The following is a 27,809-nucleotide window of genomic DNA, read 5'->3' on the forward strand; positions in this document are numbered from 1 at the left end:
ATCTTCACTAGCCTGTTTTGAGAAGAACTATTCAAGCTAATGGGTACTCAGTTGAAAAGAAGCACGTCATATCATCCACAAACAGGTGGGCAAACCGAAGTGGTTAACTGTAAATAAGAAGCCTACCTCCATTGTTTTTCCATTGAAACACCATCGAAATGGTCTAAATGGTTGGCATGGGCAAAATATAACTGCAATACATCAGACTACACAACAATAAAAAAAATCACCTTATGAAGTAGTCTACGATCGACCGGTGCCTCCATTAGTCTCTTATGAGTCAGGGAATGTAGTGGTGGGAGAAGTAGATGTGTTATTGAAAGACAGGGATAAAATGCTCACACAGCTCAAAAGCACACCACCGACATGGCAAAAAGAAGGGCAAACAACACCTCATCCAATGGCTATTTTGGGGATTAGAAAGATTGACACCACTATACTATCACCAATTGATTTTGAGGTACTTATTCAATAGGAGGGAATGCCAATCGAAGATGCAACTTGGGAAAATGGAGCACAAATCACCAAACAATTTCCAAATTTTCACCTTGAGAATAATGTGGTATTTTGAGAGGGTAATGATAGAGAAAGGATGGCAGAAATGTAAATGAGGAAATAGAAGAGAATAAAATTAGTTAAAAAGTGAAGATTGTGTGTAGACCACAAGGGATAAGTTTGTTATTATTTTAGATATAAAGATAGAGAGGGAGAGTGAAGCAAGACATCCAAAATTTGATCTAAAAAATAGCTTAGAAAACTTGTTTACCGAGGGAGTCTCGACTTCCTAGGCTTATTTTAGCCAAAATAATTAATACATAACCGAATTCTATCACAATCCTCTCGACTTGATCCAATTCATTCCAATCGATTCGATTTAACTTTTAATTAAATTCTACCGATTCAATTTGATCATCTTAGTCTAATTTAACTCAACCAGATCAGTTAATTCATTTCTATCAGATCAATTTAGTTCTATTTTTCAGATGTTTCAAAATCTATGTTTCTAGCCCGTGGTTTTCTCCATTTTTTTTTTTTGTTCATTCCCTAATGTTTTCAAATTGTTATTCGATTTTTCTTCCTTTATTGTCCAAGATGAGAGTGATGAATACTCACTTTTCATGATATTAAATATATTAGAACGTTAAATACATTATTGTAATTTCATTTCTTTATATTTGAGTATTTGATCTCATTCCCATTATAATGTTTAAGCCAACAATATATAGAACACAATCTCTTTCTAGACTTGATATTTATAAATTACAATCTTCCAGATCCCTAGATTTCAATTTTGTAAAATTTTAAACCATTTAAATAATTTGACACAAAATTGAGTGAATTATTACACAAAATTTAAAATACAAAATTGAAAAAAATATCAACAACCTTGTTGTAACCATTTCAATTTTCAATTTTCATTTTTAAAGATTAAATATATTTTCTCTCAATTTCTTGAGAACCAATTTGCAAATAATTTATATAATACAATGGTTGAATTTTCAACCAGATTCTAAAAACAAAAACATAACTTTAAAAAGCTAACTTTTTTTTAATTTTTAAAATTTGACTTATTCTTTTAATCCATTAATAAAGCGTAGATAACAAAAAAAAAAGATATTTAAAAACAGAATTAGTATACATACACTTAATTTTCAAAAACAAAAACAACAAACCAAATAATTCCCAAACAAAAACTCATTTTTAAAAAGTTGACTTAGTTTCTATAAATATTGCTAAAAAAATAGATAACAAAATAAGAAATTTAGAGCTAGTATTAATAGATTTAATTTTTGAAATCCAAGAATAAAAAACAATATTGTTACCCAATGGAACTTAATTAAGTAATTTATAATTATTTTTGGAATTTATTCAGAAATGCTCACAAAAGTTAAAAGAAAATAACCTGCAAAAACAACTTCTAAAAGGAAACTCTTTAACTATGGCAAAATGTTTCAAGCAGGAAGATACTATAGTATTTGAACTAAATGTTTGAATTTCCAAAAAACAACCTGAAAGATTATAAAACTATCTTTCCTCGAAAAAGACGCTATACTTCCATTCAACTATATGCAATATCTCTTTCTCTTGCATCATCTTCTATTCTATGTTGATCCTGACTACCTTTTTGGTCCTACCAGAACTAGAGCTGTCCCTAGCACCATCATTTTCATTTCTCCTTTCAGCAAAAAATGGAAAACCCCAACTGGACATCTCACTGTTTCTACTGCCGCTGGATTCTGCATTGTTAATGTTAATCAAAATTAAACACCAACATCAAAGAGCATGGTGAAGTGCCAGTATAAAGTTATTTTACAGAGCAAAATCTTGAGAAAACCAGTACAACATATTACATATTTCAATATATTTCACAGTTGGGGTATTTGAGAGTTATCAACCAAACCAAACCAAACTACACTATATGATGTTCTGGGTTTACTTATTAAGAAAGGAACTGTCTCCTTCACATGGCAATGGAAGGTATGATGTTAAAAATGGGGTTAGGTTAGAGTGATTGATAAAAAACTGCTTCTGGAAAAGCAAATAATCAGATTACCTGCATTGGGATCCATATGAAATTGACCTTTTGGAACATGTTTATGCCCTTGAAAGTTACCGTTCCATGCTTGGTCAAAACCAGGAAGCTCTTCTGTAAGAAAGTAGTGCAACACGATACGATGTTATAGCTTCTACATGAAGAAACCAAGATAATTATTAATTATGGATAAACAGATAGAGCAGACCTTCGTTAAGATTGTGCAGAGTCTGAACTATGTCCACTTTACCATCTGGGTTCAGTTTCCTTGTAACTGAATGACCCTGCAGAAGCAATGCAATCGTTTAGTCCGCATTTTTCTGTTTCCCCATCACATCTCAAGGAATAAAAATTAGAAGCGAATTTCAGAAAAAATACACAAAAATAGAACTTGTAACACACTGCATCACATGCAAATTGGAAAAACATAACACTGACACTCTAAATGGAAACGATTAGATTACAAACATAATAAAGGCAATTTCGCACATTCGGCATAAGCTTAAAATTACACATTTAGATAACACCACCAATGGATCCTCTGGGTTCTACGAATACTATCGTCTTCTCAAAAAAGAAACAAGTCTTTCATTTCCAACAGCTATGCATATTAGCTACATGGTTTCACAATACTGACCAAGGAATAACCACTCAAAACTTGTATGAACCAAACAGAAAACTTGGAGGGAAAACGATTATCAGAGTAAGTAGCTGTATCTTCCTATATTTCATGGATTCAATGCCAAGCCACCATTAAAGATAATCAAGGACAAGACATTAAGTGATGTCAAACAATTAAAGGATAGCAGTTCCATTTTCAATCTATACCTTATCATGAATTCCTCTAGAGATCCTATGAGTGGCCTGACCTGTTGTCTTATCTGCTTCTTTCGTCTCTTCAAGCAATACCTGATTTACAAAACCTGTTATCAAACCCAATACTTTATTCATAAAGCTCACAGTCATTCCATAAGAACTTGACTTACTCCCTCATTATCTACCCTTCTAGTTCTAGTAGAAGAGTAGTACGCCCCATCTACACCGCCATATGTGACCTTACAAGAATGCGTACTGGCTTTACTAGCCTTTGGCTGAACTCCAAAACTATTATCTTCATTACCTCTCAGAGTCATTATCTGGCACTCTACATCAACCGATGAAATAATTGAAGCATATTGGAATAATATGGTTTATGAAAACAATGAACATCAAAATCAAACCTCAATTACCATCATTAGAATCATCAGGATGCTCAACTGATGGCTCCTTGCCCGACCCAGAATTATTCTCATTCCTGTCCTGCTTCTGATCCCTAAGGTCATCATCTTCCTCGTCAGAGGAGATTTCTTGAATTACAAGTCCTTGTGCCCCATCTTTCTTCCCTTTATCATAAGCAGTGATATGAGAACCGGATACACTGGACTCGAACATGCTACCAAACGGGCGAGTAAAAAAAGGATCATCAAATGGATCCCTCTCCCCGAAAAGGTTAGGGATCATACTTCTGTGGGATCCAAATAAACCAAATCCAGGGAAACCACCCATGAAGTCGCCTGAGAAAAGCGAGTCCTTCTCTTCGGCTCCTCTCCTTTGCTGCATATTATATCTGCTAATTTCTACAGAAAAATAGTAATCTAGAGAAGCTACAACAAAGAAAACAGTAGATAGAAACAGAATTTAGAGGCAATCCATAAAGGATTCAGCGTCGTGAACAAGCATGCGAAGAACACATTGGAGTGAGATGAAAGTAGATATGATTGAAATCCACCAATCTCTCTGATTACATCGAACTTAAAAACCGTAACGACAACAGGGAAGAAGCCAGGAACTACAATAATCAACTAAAACCTCATTCAAATGGAAAAGGCACAACATCAGTGTAAATTACATTTCCGTTCCGTTCAGATTCTTAACGATTCCAGCAATAAATAGTAATTTCGAAGTTCGAATCCCAAAAATGCAACAATTGTTTGAAAATAAACAAAAAGATAAACTAGTAGCGTCTCCATCATCATCCAAATCATGCTCCGTCAGCAATAAACCAAAATAAGAAAAATCGAACGATTTGTTTCGTTACTAAGGTCTGCTATGAAAAATGAGGAACGAGAAGATAGGAATTACCTGGAAATTTTCGAGGGATTGAGAAACCCGCGAACACGGGGAACTGCGAAGAAGAAACCAGACAAGCCGACGTTCTTCTCAAGTGGCCGTTGAGGATCTTGCGGGCTTTATATATCACGTCTAACTTCTCGAGAGCTCCACTTATGTTCTTGAAAGTTCGAAAATGATTTTTTTCCTCGATCGAAAATTTTTCTTAAATACTTGTAATGATGATGCGGATTCTATAAAATAAAATAATATATCATCAAATGATCGGGATAAAATATAAAGGTTAATTAGATTTTTCATTTTAGTATCAATAAAAACAAGTTTGGAATGGAGCGTAACATTGTGCCTTTTTACGTCTTTCAAGTTTAAATCAAGTTGTTAAGTAAGCTATATTCATTTGTTTTCTACGCCTCTGCTTGATTTTGAGGCTTCTATTGAGAGGTTTTATGTAGTTTTTATTTCATAGGTTTCCTCTAAGCTTGTATTTAGGTCTTGTTGAATGAATATGGTTGATTTCTATCTTTCTCGTGAACTTTTGTTGTTGGTTTTAGTTTGTACCCAGACGATTATGAGACCCCTTTTATTCATGCAACTAGTTACTTTTGCTTCAAAGAAAGGGAAAGATATATATGTACCATTGTACTATTATAAATTCTCTTTTTAATACTGATTAACAAATATATTTGTTACTAAGCTTAAGATGTTAAAATACATTTTAGTCGTACAAACTCATGAGCAAAATTTAACCCATATATTTTTAACTTAAATATTAATATGAATATAACTCAATTATTTTAGACCTATGTTATTGACTCAAGAGGTTATCTGTTTGTGATAAAGGGAACTAACTCAATCACATTTGAGAACTCCCCCTATTCAAGACGAATCCTCACAACAATACTAAACTTAATCCAATCCCTAATAACTACTTGATGAGCAACCCGAATGAAAGTTAAACATATTTGGCTTAGAAAATTGATAAAAAAAACCAAGAAGAAATGAGAATTTGATCTAACTTTAAGGGGTGTTTTGTTTCGAGGGTTGAGCTTGGGATAGGTCAGGCATTCTAAGCCCAACCCTTGTTCGGGACAAGAATTTAGTAAGCCAAAGATTTCCTATACTTTTTCCCATGGGTTTGAATAGTAAACACTATTCAAATCCATGGTTACATTTTTTAAAAGTTTTAATTTAGGAAATTTGCCAGCCAACTTCCAGACACTATCTTCGACGATCGCTGCCAGTCAACTTCGGCCATCACCTCCAACGACCACTGCCAGCTACCTCCAATCGCCACTTTCGATGATCCTGCTGGCGAACTTCTGACCACCGATTCTGGTCAAAATTCGGCTATTGTAGCGTAATTTCGATCGCCACCCTCGACGACTGCTGCCGGCCAACTCCAACGACCACCGCCAACCACCTCCGACAACCCTGTCGATGAACTTTCGACCACCGACTTTGACCAGATTTCGGCCCCCACCAACCAACTTTGGAAAACATCAATAAAAACACTTTTAATATATAACAAACTAAAATACTTCTAAGGAAGAGTTTTCAAACACATTGTGTTTTTATTTTAAGATTTTTTTTAAATCAAGAATATTTAAATTGAAATGAATTTTTGAAAAATAATTTTTGCTCATTTAAAATAGCCCCTAGTTTAATTGCAAATAATACTTTTAAAATACATGTTCTCTTTCTTTTTAATTATTATTATATTATATAATCTTTTTCAATTCTTTCTCTTCCAACGACAACAACGACGACGACGACGACGACAACAACAACAATGATGACGACGATGAAGACGACGACGACAACAACAACAACAACAACAACAACAACGATGACAACAACAACAACAACAACGACGACAACAACAACAACGACGACGACGACGACTTCAACAACAACAACAACGACAACGACGACTTCAACAACAACAACAACAACAACAACAACGACGACGACGACGACGACGAAGATGACGACGACGACTTCAACAACAACAACAACGACGACGAAGACGACGACGACGACGACAACTACAATATACAACGACTTCAATATACAACATTTTATTTCAAAACCTAGTAAAATCAAAATATCAAATTATTAAAACAATAAATTAAATAAAATTATAATTTTAGTCAAATATCTATTTCAAAATTCAAGAAAACAAATATTCTTCTAAAGATCATTTTAAACTTAAATATATTAAAATAATTAAGATGACGAATTTTAACTAATCTAAAATCCAACCATTGATTAAATATAAGAAAATACTATAAACATGCATTTTATTCGTAGGCTTTCTAAGCTTGCACTTCAAACACAAGTTTCTTAAACTCAGACTTCCAAAACTTACACTCTAAACACAATTTTCTTAAACTAAATCTCAGGCTTAAACATTCCCAAACTTAGCATTCCAAACATGCGCACCAAATGTCCTCTAAAATTTCAAATTTTCCACATCTAATTAATCAAACTAAATTGAAAGTTGTCAAACATAACATCTAAATACAAGACTACAAAGAAAGATAAAAACTCGAGAGGTTAAACTGGATGATAATTTTCATTCAAATTCTAATTCCACCTCGAAGGACAAAAACACATAGGTATTGTATTAATTGAAAAAATACTTTGAGATAATATAACCTTTTATCTATATTGTCTAAATTCAGTTCACCCTTGAAATTCATACATGTAGCTTCAATAAATATATACCTGAAATAAATAGGTACATAGAATATTAAATACAGATTCATAGCAACTCTTGAATGAAGGGGTGATGCATAAAAAGTTGTCCCACATCCCCAACAATAATAGAAATGTTTGGTAAAAGCTTAAACGAAAAGTGAAGTATAGGAACAAACAATACTAAAAATGTAATATGGAGAAAGAAAGACGTAATGATTAATGTGTAGAACTTTCCATCGGTAAAAGGCTAATTCTATCAAAAATAGATTATAAACCACCAAAATTTCTAAAAAAACAAACACCCATATATAAAAATTGTCATTTTCATAAAAACCTGGTTTCCAAAATACCATTGTCTGGCCGTCTTATCCTTTTCGCTTGGACTGTCAAAGGCCATAGCCATTGTCTTTTACAGCAAATTTTTGTCATCGTCGAAAGCAACGAAGTATCTTTCATTTCATTTTGATTTAACCATTAGCCCTCTTTCCCAGATCGAAATGGGTGTTTCTTTTTTCAATATAAACAATTGGGTGGGATTCCGTCATATACAAAACGTTTCTACAGAGAGCAGAAATCGAGAGATATGGAAAGTGGGGCGAAGGGTAAAGTTTGTGTAACTGGAGGCACTGGATTCATAGCTTCATGGTTGATCAAGAGGCTTCTTGAAAATGGCTACTCTGTTACTACCACTGTTAGAGCCGACCCAGGTAAAAATAAATAAATAAATAAATAAACCCCTTTCCTCATTCCATTTTTAGTCTCTGTTTTGCTTTCTTAGATTTGCATGGCTGAGGTCACATTATCTTCTTGGATGTTTTGGCTTTCTGATGCTGGTTGTTTGCTATTGATGATAATTTCTTTGAACTGTTGGATTGTAAAGGATAAAATCATTTGGTATGAGTGTTTTGAATCTCAGAAACGGGCTATGGATTGAGATTTCTTTTCCTATTCTGTACTTGAGAGTCATTTGAATATTATTTGGGCCTCTTTTGTTTTGGTTCTTGCTGCTATGGATTCTTTTTCTATACTTCATTTCACTTCTTCGACTTCTTTTGAGGTTTGCATGCTTGGTGTTTGGGGAAAGTACCGTGAGAGTTGATCACCTGGATGCTATTTAAGCACAGTGGCTTTGACTCTTTGATTACTACATAAAAACAGCTCTAATATTAAACTAATAGGTTATAGTATATTTAATTTCTTATACATATACTTCAACCCATCTTCACTTGTGGGTTTAATAATACTGACGAGGAAACGATGTCATGGGAGTTGGAACACAAAACTATTTTTATTAAACTATCACTAAGTTCAAGTGGATAGGTTAGTGTAATATGGAACAATACATGGGTGCAGTAGGTTGCATCTAACTTCTATACTCCCCTTTCTATACATACACAAAATTTATATTTTTAAATATTTTTTAAAAAAAGAATTTAACATGTGTCAGTTTTTCTATATTATATCCTTGCCATAGTAGACTAAATGTTAATATTTCATTTGTACTTTCTGCTTTTAAATAATTGGGCTAATTTATAATTGTCATGAGTTGTTCTAGGGGTAAATAAAGAGTATGTGTTCAATAAAGGGCTAAGAGAGAATAAGTTCAACCCATGACGGTCACCTTAGGATTTAATATCCTATAAGTCTACTTGACACTCAAATATGTATGGTTAGGTGGGTTGTCTTGTGAGATTAGTTGAGGTGCGCGTAAGCTGGTCCTGACACTCATGGATATTCAAAAAAAAAAGAAAAAGAAAAAAGACAAAAATGGGCTAATTTACCTCGTAAACTTAATTGGTTACTTCCAATTACGTAAATCAATAGTTCAAACGACACTCAATAGGTTTTTGGAATTCATTAAGGATTTTAGGAGGTATATCCAACTATAAATGAAATTATCACTGAACAAAGTATGAATTTGTAAACAAGCCACCAAAAATAAATCGTTCTCGAATAGATTAATAGGTATAAGCTCATGCAATACTTGTTAATATGTTTACATTTTTATTACTGAATAGATCAATCGTGGAACTTGGCTTTCCTCATCAAAATTTGCTTACATTTTAATTTACACAGAGAAGAGAAAAGACTACAGTTTCTTGACAAATCTACCCAGTGCATCAGAAAAACTGCAAATATACCATGCTGATCTCAACGACCCAAACAGTTTTGCTCCTGCCATTGCGGGTTGCATTGGAGTCTTTCATCTTGCTACCCCCATTGATGTGCATGACAAAGAACCTGTGGAATTGTTAACGAGAAGAACGATTGAAGGTACAATGGGGATCCTTAAACTTTGTCTAGATTCAAAAACGGTAAGGCGAGTTGTATACACTTCCAGTGCAGCCACCATGCAGTTTAGTCACCACAGTGTAGACTTCTTGGATGAAAGTTGTTGGAGTGACATTGGATACATCAATAGTATTGCACCATACGGAAGATCATACCCGATTTCCAAGACGTTAACTGAGAAAGCAGTTCTTGAGTTCTCTCAGCAATATGGATTGGAAGTTGTCACTGTCCTTCCAACTTATGTCGTCGGTTCCTTCATTTGTCCAAAAATTCCCGGCTCTGTTCATGTGACAATGTCTCTGATATTAGGTATTTGTTTGTTTTCACCTTTAAAGTATCTTATGCTCGTTGAATGCATCTTCCACTTTGCTTATAGACTTATGTTTTTGTATAGTGCACATCGTTAATACCAATGGTTTAAAGTTGTTATGTTATAACATGGCCATTTGATTGATTTGATTCGGTTGGCATGATGTAACATATAGTTGAATATGTTAATGAACATGCAATTTCATGTCATTATTTTGTGGATGGTATTGATGATAAGGATTAAATAGAAATGTAATTCAAACTTGGATAAATAGAAATGTAATTCAAACTTGGTTTGAAATTTTTAAACTTTAGAGACTATGTAGAGTTATAGACTTAATTGTCAAGATTATAAGAGTCAAATTTGTAAGCTAGCCCAAATTTTAATCCATAGGAAACACTAAATTTGAATCATAGGAAACAATTTCTATCTTTATTTGCTTGGGATAGCTCTCTCATCTCAGTTGACTGCAATGATCTATACAACTCCATGAAATTATTGGCTACTCTAAGGTTGTTTGGATTGACTTTTTATGTGCTTAAACATGAGAAGAGCACTCTAGCTTCATTTACAGATGGTTGAAAATTAGTAAATTACACTTTGATTGTGACTTAGTTCCAAGTTGATCTTAAACATGAATCTTGTGCAGGTAATGAAGCAGAGTATGGATTGATCTTAAAATCAAACATGGTGCATGTAGATGATGTGGCAAGAGCACATATATTTCTATTTGAACATCCAAATGCAAATGGGAGATATGTTTGCTCTTCCCACATAATCACTTTGGAAGAATTGGCCAACTTCCTTTCTGCCAAGTACCCAGAATTTCAGATACCATCTCCTGAGTGAGTTCCACTGCATATTTAAGTGTCCCATTATCATTGCAAAATCTTTTCTCTAAAACCCCGTTTTATAAACTTTTTTTTTTAATTTATTTATTTATTATTTTTAATTTAAGTCTATTTCATCCACATTTCTTACAATGATTTGCATATTTTTAAGTATAATGGTTGAATTATTAGTCAAATTCCAAAAACAAAAATAACTTTTTGAAAGTTACTCTTTTTAGTTCTCAAATTTTGGTTTAGTTTTTTAAATCATTGGTAAAAAATAGATAACAAATGAAGAAATTGGAAGTAAAAGTAATATCCATAGACTTAATTTTCAAAAACAAAAACAAAAAACAAAATGGTTACCAAACGGGACCTAAGTTATATGACAAATATAGTTTCCATTTGATAATCATTTGGTCTTTGAAAAGTAAGCTTGTAAATATTATTTTTACCTATCGATTTGTTTCTTTGTTTTATTTATTTTTTTTCTAGTTCTCAAAATCCATTTTGAAAATTAAAAAAAGTAATTCTTAAAAACTTGTTTTTATTTTTGTAATTTGGCTACGCGTTTAAATTTTTATTTAGAAAAGATGAAAACTATGGTAAGGAAATTGTGAGAAAACTAGAGATGTCCATTTAACCCGCTTGAACAGGGTGAGAAATTCTTAATTAGATGGGGAATGAGGGAAGGGATGTGGAGAATTTTTTTTCTATTGACTGAACGGGGATGGGGATTATATTCCCTGTCCCAACCCTAACCCAAAACACCCTGATTAAATAAATAAATAAATATATAAAGTTAAGATTATAACATGTTAGTAATCGTTCAATTTTAATTTTTAAAATTTATGAAAATTAAACATTTTGATTATAACATTTGTCATTTAGGAGTGAGAAATTTACCTATTTAATTAGAATTTTTCCATAATAGTAATTTGAGTTAATTATTTTATCTTATTTTTAAAAATCAAACGGAGAAAAATTCCTCACGGGGAACTCGAACTACACGAATTCTTCATAGGTGGAGATGTCCATGGGATGGGGAAGCCCTCTTCATCTCCGTCCCCACCCTCTATTCTATTCTTTGTTCCTGCCAATTTTTGGAATGGGGTAAGGATTCCCTACGAGAATTTTTTTTTCGTCATCATTTTTTTTAACAATTTTTTAATTTCAATTAAATATATATTTTTAACAATTCCTTAAACATATTCAATATAACTTTCATTAAGTAAAATATTATCAATTTTGGTAATAAAAATAATAATATGCATTCAATTTAAAAAGATATAATTAAAATGCTAAATTCTCATAATTTTTATAAATTAAAATTTAACAATTAGAACATTCGATATTAAATATTATATCTAAGGAATTAAAGTAATAAGGTTTAAACTTAAAGAATTAAAACCTTTATAATTATCCTAACAAAATCTACAATATTAATACTAGTATTAATAGGTTTATATATATTATAAATTTATAATTTATATACAAAAGTTGGGGTGGGAATGGGTCGGGGTTGGAGAATATGTTCTTTGTCCCCAACTCCGAATTGCAAACGGGAAAAAAATTCTCCACTCTCTTTCCCGGTCCTATGGATTTTTTGGACATCTCTACTCTTGGGTAATTTCTGCTCCGATCTTCACAAGGAATGGTTATAAAACATGCCTTTTAACTGTTGGATTTTGATTGTGGTGTCTATTTATTCATTTTTGAATCTAATTCTATGTTGGCCTTTCTTGCTAAACAATTATATGATATGGTTATGGGTTAAATATTGATTGAACTGGACATGACTTGATAGGCAGAAGATAAAAGAAAGTTGATACCTAGTCAAAATAATGTGGCTTTGTACAATATGCTCATATTTTGAATTGAAACCAAGTATAGAATCTCTTTTATAGACTTCTGTTTAGATGTTAACTATATTTTTATCATTTATTTGTCGGGACACAATTGGTTTGACTGCAGGTCTTTGAAAGATGTCAAAGGCTACGTATTCACTGATGTCTCATCAAAGAAGCTTTTGGATGCTGGTTTTCAATACAAGTATAGTATCGAAGAAATGTTTGATGGAGCAATCCAAAGCTGCAAAGAGAAGGGTTATCTTTAGCTCATGTTTTTGTGTTGATAAATATATAAAAGTAAACGTTGAAATGATATTAATAAATGCTTTTGATTGCAAAGTTTGATGTTGTTAGTTTCTCTAGGCTTTGGACCATACAAAATCTGTATGTTACAATTATCTTTCTCAAGGAAGTAGTACCTGTTTCTGTTTTGCATAGTCTCTTATCTTCTGGAAACATGTATATTTGAATAGTTTTTGGCTTCTGTAGCATGCAACTGTTGTGTACTTTGCAGTTAGTTTTAGGGAAATACTTGGCTGCTTCATGCGTTGTATCTATATCTATATGTGCAGCTGTTAAATAAAAAAACTGTCATGCAACAGTTTTTATTTTTTTTTTCTAAAAAATAAAATTTTCATTTTTTGTCTTTTTTGTGTGAAGGAAGGGGAGAATGAAGTTAGGTGTAGTTTAGGTTATCCCTAATCATTTCTCTTAATTTTATAAAGGTCATCTGTGTTTTAGGCATGAAGAGGCTGTACCTAATCATCTCTTAATTTTATAAGGGTCTTTCGTGTTTTCCACTCTTAGGATTATGTTTATTGTGTTGAATTAATTAGGGGACTTTTTAGACCTAATTTTTTTGTTTGTTTATCTTAATATTTAAAATACACCCATTTTTATTAAATTTTGTGGGGATCAAAATTTTAGAGTGGTTTTTGCCGTTTTTCTAAAAATACTATCATTATGATGAAGGAACTGTGAGGTCCACTATGGGAGCAAGGAGATCGTTCCCAATTTTCCAAATCACAAAATTAAAATATAGAGAACATAAATTATGCATATCTCAGAGAATATTTTAGAACATGCTTTACAAGGATGAATTAAGATGAAGTAGTTATCATATAATGAGAGAAAATAGGGGAGGGAGTTACAACTTCTTCCTTAATTAAATTTAAATAATTTAATAAACAAAATTTAATATATATATGATAATCAACTTATCATATAATATATATTAAACTATATATTAAATCGAATATAACACATAACTTATAGTTTTATATTATATCAAATACAATATAATCTATAGTTTGAATTCTCTCAATCATTCATGGTATTTAATATAAATCAACTTTATATTAAATTTAACTATATGAATCTAATCCATGTAATTAGCATTTGAATCATATTCAAATATTTATTTCTTCTCATAATAATGTATCAAATATATTATATTAATTATATCACATATAATTAATTAAAATTTATATAATATATAATCAATCCCTTAATTAATTTGAACAATTCAAATTAATCCAAAATTAATTCTCAATAATACCAGTTGAGCTACAGAGGGGACCTTATGGACTTGTAGATTGAAGCTCCAATGATATTTGAATAATCAATTAAACTATTCAACATTCATTAACTGCCAGTCACTCCACTAAAGACTGACAACTACACTCTTCGTACTATAAATATATTTTTATGTCTATTAGATATAACTAGTCAACAACATGATGACCTTCCACAAATTGCTCGTAATTACAGTTGGACCAAAATTACTGTTTTGCCCCTATAGTTACATTTAACTTCTTAAGCACCACTAATTCCTCTAATCAATAATAAGTCATAGTCCAACTATAACCAAACCCCTCTCGAGCCAAAAGAGGGTGTGACGCCATATTGTTCAAGTCTCGGGATCAACCTTTAAGGGAACAATCTATCTATTTACCTTGACATTAGGGAATGAGTGAATTCCGTCTTGTGTAGCTGTGTTCTTAGCTCCCCAATCAGACAAATTTCCAAAATGGTAGATTTATTGAGTCGACGATCTGGCCATCTCACCCATACAAATAAAAGGATTGCCTCCATAGGCAGGAGTTTGCAACTCATTCAGGATTCAGATCATGTCACCTATGGTTATCTTGGTGAAATGTAGGTATCTACTATTAATGACGTTATATAATGAGACTAATCATTTCGTGGTTCGGTTTAATACAAACCCCTCTGTATAGAACAACCCTGCTCACATATCTTTACATGAATGATCGAGATCAGATCATTTGTAGCACTTTACAACAATTGTAACAACTACAAAGCGGGTCATATAGACTATAGACTATTTAGGTTATCACTTAAACATGATCCATCTATATGTTTCTACATATATGTTTAAGCTATAGAAGATAACTTCGGATGTTAATTTATTTGTTTTGTGGGTTAATGCTACTAAATTTCAAATAACATACCTTGGATTTTATTAAATAAATAAATCGTTTGTACATTACAATTTCAAACTACAAGACCCATGAGATTTAGGGTATCAACCCCAACACGTGACTCATATAAGTCTATGTAGCTCTAATTTGTTCAGGATCACACATTGGAAAAATTAAGAGACCTTACTATGTTTATGATTTCAGGAAGCTACTTCTTTCATTATCAATTGGTGTTGAAATAAAACCCCTAAATGAAATCTAATATGGTATTAGAGCCCATGAAAAGTCCAAACAGGCATTCGAACAAAAAAAAACGGAGATCTAATTTAGTAATGGTGAACCCAGAAAAGATGCTACTTTGATGGGGCATGTGGAAGCTCTCACATTAGATAAATCAAAAGACCTCATAATGTTTATAAGATTAATGAGTTACTTATTTCATTGTCAATTAATTTTGAAATGAAACTCCATATTATTTAATATAATACATATTTGCATCATTTTTACATCATTCATATAATATCTTTTTGTTATAATCAAAATATAGATAAACACCCTAAGTGAATATTTTTACAAAAATAAGTTCAACAGTTAAAATAAGAAATTTAGGAATTAAAATGGAATAATCTTAAATGTGGATCTGAAAATGGAAAATGAGAAAAGGAAGGAAGAAAGGGAAGGAAGAGTCGAGTAGAGAAAAAGCACTGATAAAGGAAATACTTCCCTTTTTATTAGACTACCTCTTGTAGTATTGCTTGTCCTCCATTAATAATTTAGAAAATCTTGCACCTTATCACTTATGTACTCCAATAAATTAAAACAAACAAATAAGTAAAGGTAGATAAACAAGAGCCTTGAATATTCTTAAACACTATCTCTTAGTTTTGCAGAAAAATGGAAGGTGGGATGAAGGGGAAAGTTTGTGTAACAGGAGGCACTGGATTTATAGCGTCATGGCTCGTCAAGCGACTTCTCGAGGATGGTTACTCCATCAAAACCACTGTAAGACCCGATCCAAGTACGTTTACGATCAAGAAGGAAAGACTCTTTAGTTTATCGTAATTCAAAAAGTATATGTAACAAATTTTTTAGAATCAAAAGATTTAAATGAACCAGACTTTTTGAGCTTTTTTTTTTTCACTGAGCTATGTTTAGACTGGCAATCCAATTTGATTTTTTTCTCTCTCGTTTACACTTTTATAGAGAAAAAAAGAGATTATAGCTTCTTAAAAAATCTACCAGGAGCATCAAAGAATCTCCAAATATATTATGCTGATTTGAAGGAGCCAGATAGTTTTGGTGCTGCCATTGAAGGTTGTATTGGAGATTTTCATGTTGCTACTCCTATGGATTTTGAGGACAGAGAAGATGTTGAAGTGGTGATAAGAACAATGGATTTTGGGGATATTGAATGCTTGCTTAAATTCAAGAACAGTAAAAAAGAGTCGTGTACAATTCAAGTGAGATCATACCCAATTTTCAAGACATTAACTGAACAAGCAGTTCTTGAGTTTTCACAGCAATATGGATTGGAAGTTGTCACTGTTGTTCCAACTTTTGTGGTTGGTCCTTTTATTTGTCCCAAGCTTCCTGGCCCTGTTCCCATAACATTGGCTTTGATTTTAGGTATGTTTTTGTTGCTCTTCATCTTTATAATCTTCATTGAAAGTAGACAATTTTTGTTTAGTACAACATTTATAGGGATGAGGGCTAGAATCTTCGACCTTAAGAGATGGAGTGTATGTCAATTATAGTAGAGCTAAGTTTACTTTCACTACAAGAATTCTGGACTTTAATGTTAGTTTAAAACTGACATTAAAGAGCTTTAATGTTAGTTGACAACTAACATTGAAGATTGTATTATAAAAGGTCTTTAATGTCGGTTTTAGACCGACATTGTACATCATCTTCAATGTCGGTTTAAAACTAACATTAAAGACATCCGACGTTAAAGATCTTTTATAACACGATCTTCAATGTAGGTTGTCAACGACATTAAAGTCCTTTAATGTTAGTTTTAAATCGACATTAAAGCCCAGAATTATTGTTTGTTTTTTTAAATGCCATTGTTGAATCCATTTTAATGTCAGGCAAAAAGTTAAAAATGAGATTATATGTCTTGTGTTGGATCAGAAAATGCCTGTCATTGTTTTTTTTATTAAAAATATAAAAAAAATTTCAAAAACTATCATATCCAACACTCATATGGAACCACCTGCCTCTCAAAAACTACAATCAGAAATATCAACCATCTCTATAATATTAATAATCATTTCTCCTATTCACAAATATCAATTAGTACTTCCATGAATACTTACACCAAATACCCATAAACAAAAAAACTATACATAAGTCTTCCAATAAAAAGATCATGGTTAGATAACAATTCGTCTATTCACAAATCAACGGTTAGTACTTCGAATTCATTCTAAACTTGCATATTTTACTCAAAACTCGATAAGATTCATTCTAATCTAGTGTTTACATTCTATTGAGACAAAAAAAAAAAAAGAAAAAAAAAGAAGTATATCCTTACATAAATCGGGCAACAAAACTTACTCATTGTGTTCAAATTATGTCAATCTCTCCGGTATATGCATTTTTTGTATTGAACTACAAAAAAAAAAAAAAAAAAAAAAAAACTCAATATAAGTTTACACCATTTATTAAATTAAAGCTAGTATATATAAAAAATAAATAATTTACATACGAGGCTAGTAATGGGAGTAGTAAGATTATGCACTATTTCGTGTATATACTTTTGCACATAGTACCCGCATCCTACAAAATCTAATTGATGGGGGTACTAACATATGAAGAAGTTGAAAACAATTATTTTTATGTTTGGATGAATATAAATTATTATAAAATGAATGCAAATTTACCTTTACAGGTTTCCATTTTGGAGAAGACCGATAGTGTTGGAGATCGTGCTTGGCTTGCCATGTTTTCAATCCACTAGTCTTCAATCCACTAAATATTTTGAAAACATTAGTCAAGCATAAATACTTGAATTAAGAGTTAAGAAAATTCAATTACACTTACATATTTATAACTCCATAAAAAGCCTCTTGAACCTTACTTTGAATAGAATCCAAAACATAAACACAAAGGTTCATTACATTTAAATTAGAAAACATTTAGAATAGTCTAATACTAGTATAAGCTGTTTGTGTCAGTAGCTAAACTTTGAGATATGACTTTGTTGATTTTTATTTGTTAAGTGATGATGTGGCATAATGATTATTGATAAACAATGACTAATTTAGCACAATGTAATATACATATGACAAACTACAATTATTATTATTTTTAAGTACCATATTAATTATTGTTAAATTGTAAACTAACTTTTAGGATTTTAGGTTTCAAAGTAAAGTCTCCTTTTCTTATATACATATTAATTATTGTTAAATTGTTAGATAATTTTAATGTTGTACTAAGCTATTTATACATGTACAATTGACCAATAGATACACATAGAAAATCATCCATTCAGATCTTGTCTTCACATGGTATCAGTATTGGAATTAATGTCCTAAATCTCTTTATAATCTCATAGTTTGTAAAATTCGTATAAACATATTATTGTTAATAAAATAATTGTTATTTTATAAGCATATACTCAATCCAATAAACTAAGATTCGAGGTTATTTCATGTAATTTAAAAAAGTATGTAGAGACATACAAGTGGATCTTGTTTAAATAATAACCTAAACGGTCTGTGTAGTAGATGGATAAGGCTGGGTACCTTATCCTTATGACACTATGGATACGACCCGCTTTGTATGTGTTACAAGTGTTGTAAAGTGCTACAAATGATCTGATCCTAATCATTCATGTAGAGACATGTGAGCAGGGGTATCCTATACAAAGTGTTCGTATAAGACTGGACCATGAAATGATTAGTCTCTTTATATAACACCGTTAATAATAAAGACTTACATTTCACTAAGATGACCATAGGTGACATGACCTGAATCCTGAGTGAGTTGTAAACTTCTGCTCATGAAGGTGACCTTTGATTTGTATAGGTGAGAATGACCAGATTGCCAACTCGACAAGCCTACCATTTTGGGGATTCATTTGACTGGGGAGTTGGAAACACAACTACACGAGACAAAATTCACTTATTCCCCGATACAGGGACAAGTAGATAAATTGCTCCTTTAAGGGTTGATTTCGGATCTTAAACATAGTGGTCACACTCTCTCTTGGTCCGAGAGAGACTTAGTCATAGTTGAACTATGACTTATTGTTCATTAGAGGGATCAGTAGTACTTAAGGAGTTAGATGTAACTACAGGGGCAAAACGGTAATTTTGGCCTAGTTGTACTTACGAGCAATTTGTGAAGGGTCATCGCACTATTGATTGGTTATATCCAATAGACACAGAAATTTATCTGTAGTATGAAGAGTGCAACTGTCAGTCTTTAGTAGAATAACTGGCAATTAACGGATGTTGGGTAATTTAATTAAAGACTTTAATTAATTATCCGAGTACCATTGGAGCTTCAATCTACAGGTTCATAAGGTGCCCTCTATAGCTCAATAGGGATTTAATTGAGAATTATTGGATTAATTTGAAGTGTTCAAATTAATTTAGGGAATTAATTATATATGAAATATAATTAATATAATGTATTTGATACATTATAATATAAGGTAATATGAGAGTAATTTGAATATGATTTAAATATTAATTATATGAATGAGATTCATGTAACTAAATTTAATATAAATATGATTTATATTGAGAGGAATTAAATATTTGGATATGATCTAAATATTAATTATATGAATGAGATTCATATAAGTGAATTTAATATAAATGTGATTTATATTAAATGTCATGTATTGTTGAGAGAAAATAAATCTATAGGTTATGTTGTATTTGATGCAATATAAAACTATAGGCTATATGTTATATTTGATATAACATATAGTGTGTATATATAAAATAAAGTGGTTATTATATATATATATATATATATATATATATATTAACTTAATTGAAATTAATTAAAGGGAAGGAGTTACAACTCCCTCCCCATATTTTCTCTCAATTAATATACGTTGGTTGTGTGAAAAAAGAGTGGATGCGATTTTCATCTTCTTCCTAGAAAACCGTTGAGAGAAAAGTTCTCTCTGGAAAAACAAAAAAAGAGAAGAAATTTTTTTGTCTCTCCTCTCCATCTCCTTCCCTCTTCCAAGGATTCAAGCAAAACCCATGGTGATGAAAAATTAGCCTTCATGGATTTGATGACTAAAATTAAGTGAATGAAATATGCGATGCATGTTTCAAATGTATGCGTTGATTATCATGCATCGGTGGTCATGCGTTAGACTTACAATATGCGTTAACAAATGTCTACGATGACCATGCGTTCCTGTCACAAGTTTTCTTGCGTTCACGCCAAGTATAACGCGAATACAAGTTTCTCAGGTGATCCGAGGTCGAACTCAGGGACTTGTAGCTAGATGTATGTGGTAATGTGTATGCGGTGGTTGAATAAAAGAATGATGGGGGGTTTAAGCTACAACCTACTCCTACTCCTAACTAACAGACAACGCAATGAGAATATGAATGAGAGGTAGAGACACGACAACCGTTGATGCGTAGTAAATGCATGGAAAATAGATAAAATGTGAGGATGTCTTCATCACAACCCTTAAGAGTGACTGCAAGGGCAACCTCAGTCAACGCAAGCTATGCGATCATGCTACACACACTAGAGCCTATTTCTAGGACGTATGCGATGTGTATGCAAAAGGGTCGAGATGACCGCATACTGCCACCGTATCCTACTTCTTGGACGCAACCATTATTTTCTCCGTAGGGTGCATACGCTGTGTAATAGAAAACGGAGCTTATTCCTAAGTCTCCATTCTTGCTTATGCAAACCTAATCTAGCTCTTTCGAGCATCGATTCTAACCTAGCTCTCTCAAGTCTTAGGTTCTTTCTTTAGACTCTCTCTCAAGTAGCTCTAAAGGTGTAATGGACGCATACATAAGACAAGATAACTGCAAAAGCCTGGTTGACGTAAGATTATTCCTATCTCTAGTGAATACATGCTTACATTGCTTAATACGACCAATCACTTACCCTCTCGGGCAGTTGATTGTTGCTGACTTTACTCATAGACAAGCATTGAGTCCGCCTATAGACAGGCATTGCTACAACTTCACAATAAGTAAATAAGGTTTTCTCACACACTCACACAATGCACACCTTCCGATTGTTTGCTACATGCTTCATATCTCTAATCCGCATGACTAAGTATGCGATACTCTAGCAATCTCACTAAGTGATGCAATGAAAGTTAAGGATGCTAAGTAAAGAAAGATGGAGATGGAATCGAAGGAAACATAGAAATGCGTTGAACACATAATGTATTAATTTCTTAATCTAAAATGTAATACAATACAATATAAGAAAAGAAGAGAAAATGAAATGACCAGCTGGAAGCAATGTCTTGCTTCAAGCAGATGTGTGTCAAGGCTACCGGTGGTGCCATGGATGGGCGATGGAGTTGACTCTCTCGAGGTTTAACTCTGACGAAGGCTCTGGTCGTCACTCGAAATGGATGAAGGAGGTGAAGAACTCTCAAGCTTTCTTCTAATGCGTTTGTCTGGATCAAAAGGTTCTGCCCGAAGGTCGAAACTTGGATGAATTAAAATTCTGCTCAGCAACTTCTATTTATAGAGCTTGAATCGCCGATAGCATTTATGGACCTGCTCTGATTTTGACATTAGCAGCGCGTTGATCCTTTTCTGAGTCTCTGCTGCTAATGGTGTGATAGGTGAAATGTCAACATCATCTTTTGATTTTTCCGAGATATGCGTTGATGCTTTCATTCTACTAATCTTGCGTTCATCCCACTATTATGGTTATCGTGTAGCCGTAATCGTGTAGGGACCACATTCGCTTGATTACCGAAACTTCTACACGATGACCGCAATCGCTTGAGATCGCAACTCCTATGCGATGGACGCATGTGGCTGATCACTGCAACACCCATGCGTTGATCGTATGCATTCGCGTTTGCGATGGAGAGTTTCTTCGCATGCGGTCACCTATGCGATAGCCCGGCTTCCGCGTTTGCGTCCACTTCCTGCATTAGCTACAAAAATAGACAATTGAACGCATAATAGCGTATAATAATGGGTTAGCCGAGATTCTCAATGCTGAATGCCACAAACTCATTTTCTCATGAATTCCTAACATAATTGCCGCATATTATGCTTAACAGCCCTCATAATTCTAAATAAAAGCCCTAAGATGACGTGCATTTCTGCATGTCATCACACTCCCAAACTTAGAATCATGTTTGTTCTCAAGCATGCGTTATACTCAAGAAATTCTAACTCACCTTCCGGCTTTCCTTTGTGATGACCAGCTTCTTAGAATATAATTTACTCATACCTCTAACCATCACCACAATGCTCTCCTCCACTTCAGCTGCTTCTTTAAAAAGATATTTTCTAAGTTTAAATCCGGCAAGCCTTTGCTCAAAAACTTTTTATTCATTCACCGAAACTTTGAGTTTAGCTTTTGAGAATGCGTTCGTTCAAAACAAAATTTGCGATGACTTATTCGAATGCGGCTTTGAACTTGGTTACGCTTTTCGTTTTGGCTTACCCCCACGTGTGTCATGCGAGCATCCAACTTCGGTTGCATTCCATATTCAACTCAACTCTTGTCTTGCTTGATTTGGCTTGTGCCGGATAGAGGAGTTGCGCTTATGCGTTGATCTTGACGACTTACTTTCGTTTTGGCTTGCCCCCATGTGTGTCATGCGAACATCCAACAACGGGCAAGTGCTTGTCATAACTTAACTTTTATCGACATAGGTTTCCCCATTGCGTTGACAGTGAAGTTGTTATTCTCAAGATTCTTTTTTTTTTTTTTTGCAAGAATTGACTGCAATGTAATGAATGCCATTCTCTGACACCGTTGCCACCCTCAAACTTAGAGGTTGACTGTGTTCTCTCTGCAAAACTAAAAACAAAATCAACAGGAATGCGGTAATAAATGTTTGAGCAAAAGTTTGCGCGCAATAAAACTTAAGACTTTCAAAATTTGGAGAAGCTATTAAAAGTAAGAAGCGTCTTGCAATGCTTAGTTAGCAGATGCGGTGAATTAAACGTACCATCATAGATAACTCTCACCACATATAGTTGTATGGTAAATATTTATATTTGTCCAAATGAAAATCTTTTGCTTGCCTGTCACAATAAGATGTGGGTAAAAATTTCAAACTATCCACCCAATCCAAAAAAGCTTCTAAGGTAATGAAATAGGGAACTCTTACGATATACTGCTTCATAACTAAGACTTGTAGTCTCCCACATTTCTCTATTTTGATTCCATTTGATTTTTGTCTTTGTTTCTATCCTTGTCTTTTTCTCTTTCCTTAAGTAGAAAGTGATTCCAAGACTGAATATAATAGTTTTCAAGAACTAAGGAGTTAGTGAATGTGGACAAAAAGTAGTGTGGGCTTAGTGAAATGCATTTTTTTTTTGTTTCTGTCGATGCTTATTTTAGTTTTTGCTCACGCAATATGCATGAGCAAAAAACTTTAGTATCTACAATGCAAAAAATGTGGCAAATATTACATGGGCGGAAATTGACCTCTGCGGACGCAACTTGCGTCAACAAAGGTTGTATTTTATAAAACCCTAACCAAAAATTTTCCCCACACTTTCTTTTCCCTTTTTTTTTTTTCGATTTTCCCTCTCACTCTACCCCTTCATCTACCATTTCCTCTCACTTTCGTTCTCACTCTCACCTCTATCTTCCATTGTCCCTATCATTTTCACCTTTCCCCTTTCTTAATTTCGAAAGCCTTATATCCCTCTCTTTTAGTTTTCTTCTAACCAAAATGTCGCTCGTCTACCTCTGCTCAACCGCTGCCACCCCTTCGCCATTCACCCACTGCTTCCTCTACTGCTGCTCGCCATTGTCGCATTTGGTTATTTTTTCCTTTGAAAACTGATTTTGTTCTATTTCTTTCTCATAAAGATTTTTTTAGCAATGTATGGGGTTATCTTGTTGTTGTTGTTTTTTCTACTTGTTGGATTTTCTATTGTTGTGTAGAAGACAACATATTAATTGAAAATAAGCATTGAACAGAAATCACTCAGATGCTGGTACGCCTGGTTTTACCTCAATTTTCATTCAATTTCAAATCAGGGATTGATAGTTTTGTTTATGCATCTTTCCTATTTTGATGTGTTTCCATATTGATAAGAGTTATTTTTGATTTGATATATATGACGTAATTCTGGTTAATTTCGATGATTTTTTTTTTATCATTTTTTCAGAAATTCTTAAGGAAATTCTCAATCGAACGAGGGTTTGAAAGCCTCATTTGATTGATGATTCTGTTTAATGAGCGAAATTTCCTCTCAACTACAGGTCTCTTTTGCTTGTTAGAGATGAGGAATGTGGGTAGATCGAGGAGTTTGTCATAAGAATTGGGGACAGTGAATGTACTCCTATTAATTCCTGACTATCAAGTTGAAACTATGGAGTTTTTAGCCTATTTGAGTGCAGTTATGTTTATATAAGCCACGTGAATGTGTTTGGGATTCAACATTTTTTATTAGTTAAATTACATTTTTAGTCCATGTGTTCCATTTTTGTTCTCATTTTTCTTTTATTTATCAAGACTCATCAAATACTCTTACCAATAATCAATAGTAACATATTCAATGTAGTAAGATCTATTCTTCAACCCTAGTTGTACTTTAAAGTTTGATCCAAAGTGATATTTCTCAACTAATATGATCTATGGGACTTGCGTTATCCTCTACTAAATTGGGGGATTTTTGGTAACCTTTAATCAATAAACATCTTTGTGGACCGAATTAATACATGCGTGTAAATATAGGGCCTGGGAGTACAATGTGAATTAACTATGCTTTTCATTTGTATAGTGAGTATTTAATCAATGACTCTATCCTTGGAATACTCATTAAAATGGCGGTTGTTGGTTCATTTGGGGTGGATATAGAATATAGGAGACTTGAAAGTCACAAAATTAGGTTCATTTTAGTTTCTAAAATGCAATTCGGCGCTTTTTAAAAAATGTTTGCTGGTTTTAGAAGGCGGGTAGAGACTTCCAAATTTCTTTTCTAGTAGAGTGTGGTTCCATACGCTTGAGATTGGTTTGTTACATCTTCTTTATAAGTTTGCTTTATAAATTTTGATGTATGCTTCATTTCAAAAAAGCAAGATCATGAACATCTTGTATTTATTGGGACTTAATATATCTTTTTAGATTTATATATCTTGAAGGCGAATGGCACAAATGAGACTTTTACGGAGAAACCAAGCCAAGCTTTTTGTGTGTGTGTAATTAATCTTTTTTGTTCATTTTTTCTTGTGAAAACTAACTTAGGAAAATAACAAACAAACGCTACATAATTTTTTGTATAGATGATATATTATGCTTAAGGAATTATGTATGAATATTTCCTTTTTTGAATTTGCTGTTGCAGTTTTGAATATATTGTTACAGGAATTTAAATAGTTTTTGTCAAAAAATAAATATATTTTGAAGCACATAAATAAGGGCAAAAAAATTATGTCGATGTTTCTTGCATTGTTAGAGATATATGTTGGTAGTTATAAAGCTCTAGTCATGCTTTTTGCGTGGGTAGAAATGACAATTCTACCTATATTTACCTTCCTGTTGACAAAAATAACTATCTGTCGATGTATAATGATGGGCAAAAATATTATTTATACCCACGAATGCTATTCCATTGGCATATTATCCTTTCGGTCGACGTATGATGCATGGACAAAAATGATATTTCTGCCCACGAAGGATGTTGCATTGGCAAATACACTATCTGCCAACATATTATGCTGGGCAGAAATCTATTTTTGTCCATATTTTTTATTTTTTCGATGCAACGTCAAAATGCGTGGGTAGAAGCTTTGCCGACGAATTTCTACCCACACTATCTGCCCACGCAAAAAAAACGTTGACAGAGGCTTTGCTTAATCTTTTCTTAAGATTTTTCAACGTTTTTCTTAAGATTTGCCAATGTATAATGATGGGCATAAATATCATCAATCTCTTATTGTTCAAGAGATTTTCTATACATACATTCATCTTTAGAAAGAGAGTTTTCTTTATGCCTTTGTTGTCTTATCCGACACTTGGCTCTCAGCTAAATTCATATTCTTACTCAAACTTCTAATCCATTACGAGGCCGATGTTACGAAGTAGTAAGATGCTCTTTTTTAACAAAAAAAAAAAAAAAAAAAAATCCATAACATAATCAATTGGTGCAAATGCACTCAAGTCCTATCCTAACACTCATGCACATGCATTGCCTCATGGCCGTGCCTAACTTCATTGGACAAGCTAAAGAGAGTTAAAGCACATATTGCCATGCATTGCTAATAGAAAATTATTTCTTAAAATCAATTAAGCATGTTAATTGCATCAGCAAGATTCACGCATCGCATCTCAAGAGTTGAAATCATTGGCCAACCCAAAGGAATTAAAGCACATATTTTCATACATTGCTAGTGTATAATCACTTAAGTCAATTGAGCATGTCAATAAAATGTCTTGGTTTGCTTATGTTGTATCCAGGAGACTTATAGATGCACATCATTGTATCACAGGTCGAATGTTTACTTCATTGGTCTAGCAACAAAGAATCGAGACATGCTACCATGCATTGCTAATTGCATAATTCATTCTTAGGTTTCATTAGGCATGTTTTTACCTAAAAAAAGCCTTTGCCTATCATGTTTCATCTGTAATATTGAGAAATTGCATTCGTCTAGCTCACATGTGTAATTTACCTAAGCATAAATTCATCACATCAATATAACCTTGCAAATCTTGCACTCACATAAATGTTTTAACTTAAACTTGCACTTTTGCCCAACCTCGAGTACTGTTTATGAGTGTGATTTATTTTATTATTTCATGCATATAGACCATTACCATAAATGGAAGTTTTCAAAGTTTACTTAAAAAAGGAGGGGGTTGATCTAGTGTGTTTCCAAAGGACTTAACCTTTTAAGCGTTTTTTATTGGTTAAATGGAACCTACTTGCTAATTAGCCGAGGTCGAAGCCTGGTCAAGTTAGGCTCATTTATTTTACTATTTGTCGAATTAAACCTTGCTATTTAGTTGAAGCTGAAGCCTTGTTAACCCATGTCTATTTTCTTTAATGTTGGTTAAATTGAATCAGCTTGCTAATCAGCTAAGGTCGAGTCAGGTTTGTTTATTTTACTATTTGTCAAATTAAACCTTGCTATTAGTTGAGGTTGAAGCCTTGTTAGACTATGCTATTTTCTTTAATGTTGGTTAAATCGAACCAGCTTGCTATTTAGCTGAGGTCAAAGCCTAATCTAGTGAGGCCCGTAATTTTACTATTTGTCAAACCAAACCTTGCTGTTAGTTGAGGTTAAAGCCTTGTTAGGCTATGCTATTTTCTTTAATATTGGTTAAATCGAACCAGCTTGTTAATTAACTAAGGTCGAAGAATGGCCGAGTCAGATCTGTTTATTTTATTGTTTATCAAATTAAACTTTGTTGTTTAGTTGAGGTTGAAGCCTTGTTTGACTATGTTATTTTCTTTAATGTTGGTTAAAATGAACGAGCTTGCTAATTAGCTGAGGTCAAAGTCTGGTCAAATCAAGTTGATTTATTTTATTGTTTTTCAAATCAAACCTTGTTGTATAGTTGAGGTTGCATCTTTATTA

The 27,809-nt window shown here is 32.9% G+C and overlaps 2 protein-coding genes and 1 pseudogene across 5 annotated transcripts; 2 read left to right on the top strand and 1 right to left on the bottom strand.

Moving 5' to 3' along the window:
* Positions 1-1,916: 1,916 nt before the first annotated feature.
* LOC120092566 (myeloid leukemia factor) lies at positions 1,917-4,993 on the bottom strand. 3 transcript variants are annotated; one of them, XM_090308504.1, is made up of 7 exons: positions 4,655-4,993; positions 3,763-4,176; positions 3,520-3,677; positions 3,362-3,442; positions 2,742-2,817; positions 2,555-2,647; positions 1,917-2,237 (listed from the first exon to the last, which is right to left on the bottom strand). In XM_090308504.1, exons 2-7 carry the CDS (start codon positions 4,130-4,132, stop codon positions 2,098-2,100), a joined length of 918 nt encoding a protein of 305 aa, XP_090164630.1. In that variant the 5' UTR covers positions 4,133-4,176; positions 4,655-4,993; the 3' UTR covers positions 1,917-2,097. The 3 variants fall into 3 exon arrangements, with proteins under 3 accessions (XP_090164630.1, XP_090164631.1, XP_090164632.1); XM_090308505.1 differs by having other exon boundaries at positions 3,763-4,149; positions 4,655-4,902; XM_090308506.1 differs by having other exon boundaries at positions 3,763-4,139; positions 4,655-4,824.
* Positions 4,994-7,678: 2,685 nt separating this feature from the next.
* Positions 7,679-13,061, top strand: LOC120092657 (vestitone reductase-like). Its single transcript, XM_039050804.2, has 4 exons — positions 7,679-8,049; positions 9,419-9,943; positions 10,594-10,789; positions 12,749-13,061. Exons 1-4 carry the CDS (start codon positions 7,926-7,928, stop codon positions 12,888-12,890), a joined length of 987 nt encoding a protein of 328 aa, XP_038906732.1. The 5' UTR covers positions 7,679-7,925; the 3' UTR covers positions 12,891-13,061.
* A 2,735-nt stretch (positions 13,062-15,796) lies between these two features.
* Positions 15,797-24,698, top strand: LOC120067990 (vestitone reductase-like; annotated as a pseudogene). The gene is made up of 3 exons (XR_016525079.1): positions 15,797-16,083; positions 16,269-16,691; positions 24,489-24,698. The product of XR_016525079.1 is annotated as a vestitone reductase-like (transcript).
* The last annotated feature ends 3,111 nt before the right edge of the window (positions 24,699-27,809 follow it).

Source organism: Benincasa hispida, chromosome 12 (genome assembly GCF_027475165.1).
Source record: "Benincasa hispida cultivar pf3 chromosome 12, pf3_genome.v1.1, whole genome shotgun sequence".
Taxonomy (NCBI): Eukaryota; Viridiplantae; Streptophyta; class Magnoliopsida; order Cucurbitales; family Cucurbitaceae; genus Benincasa; species Benincasa hispida.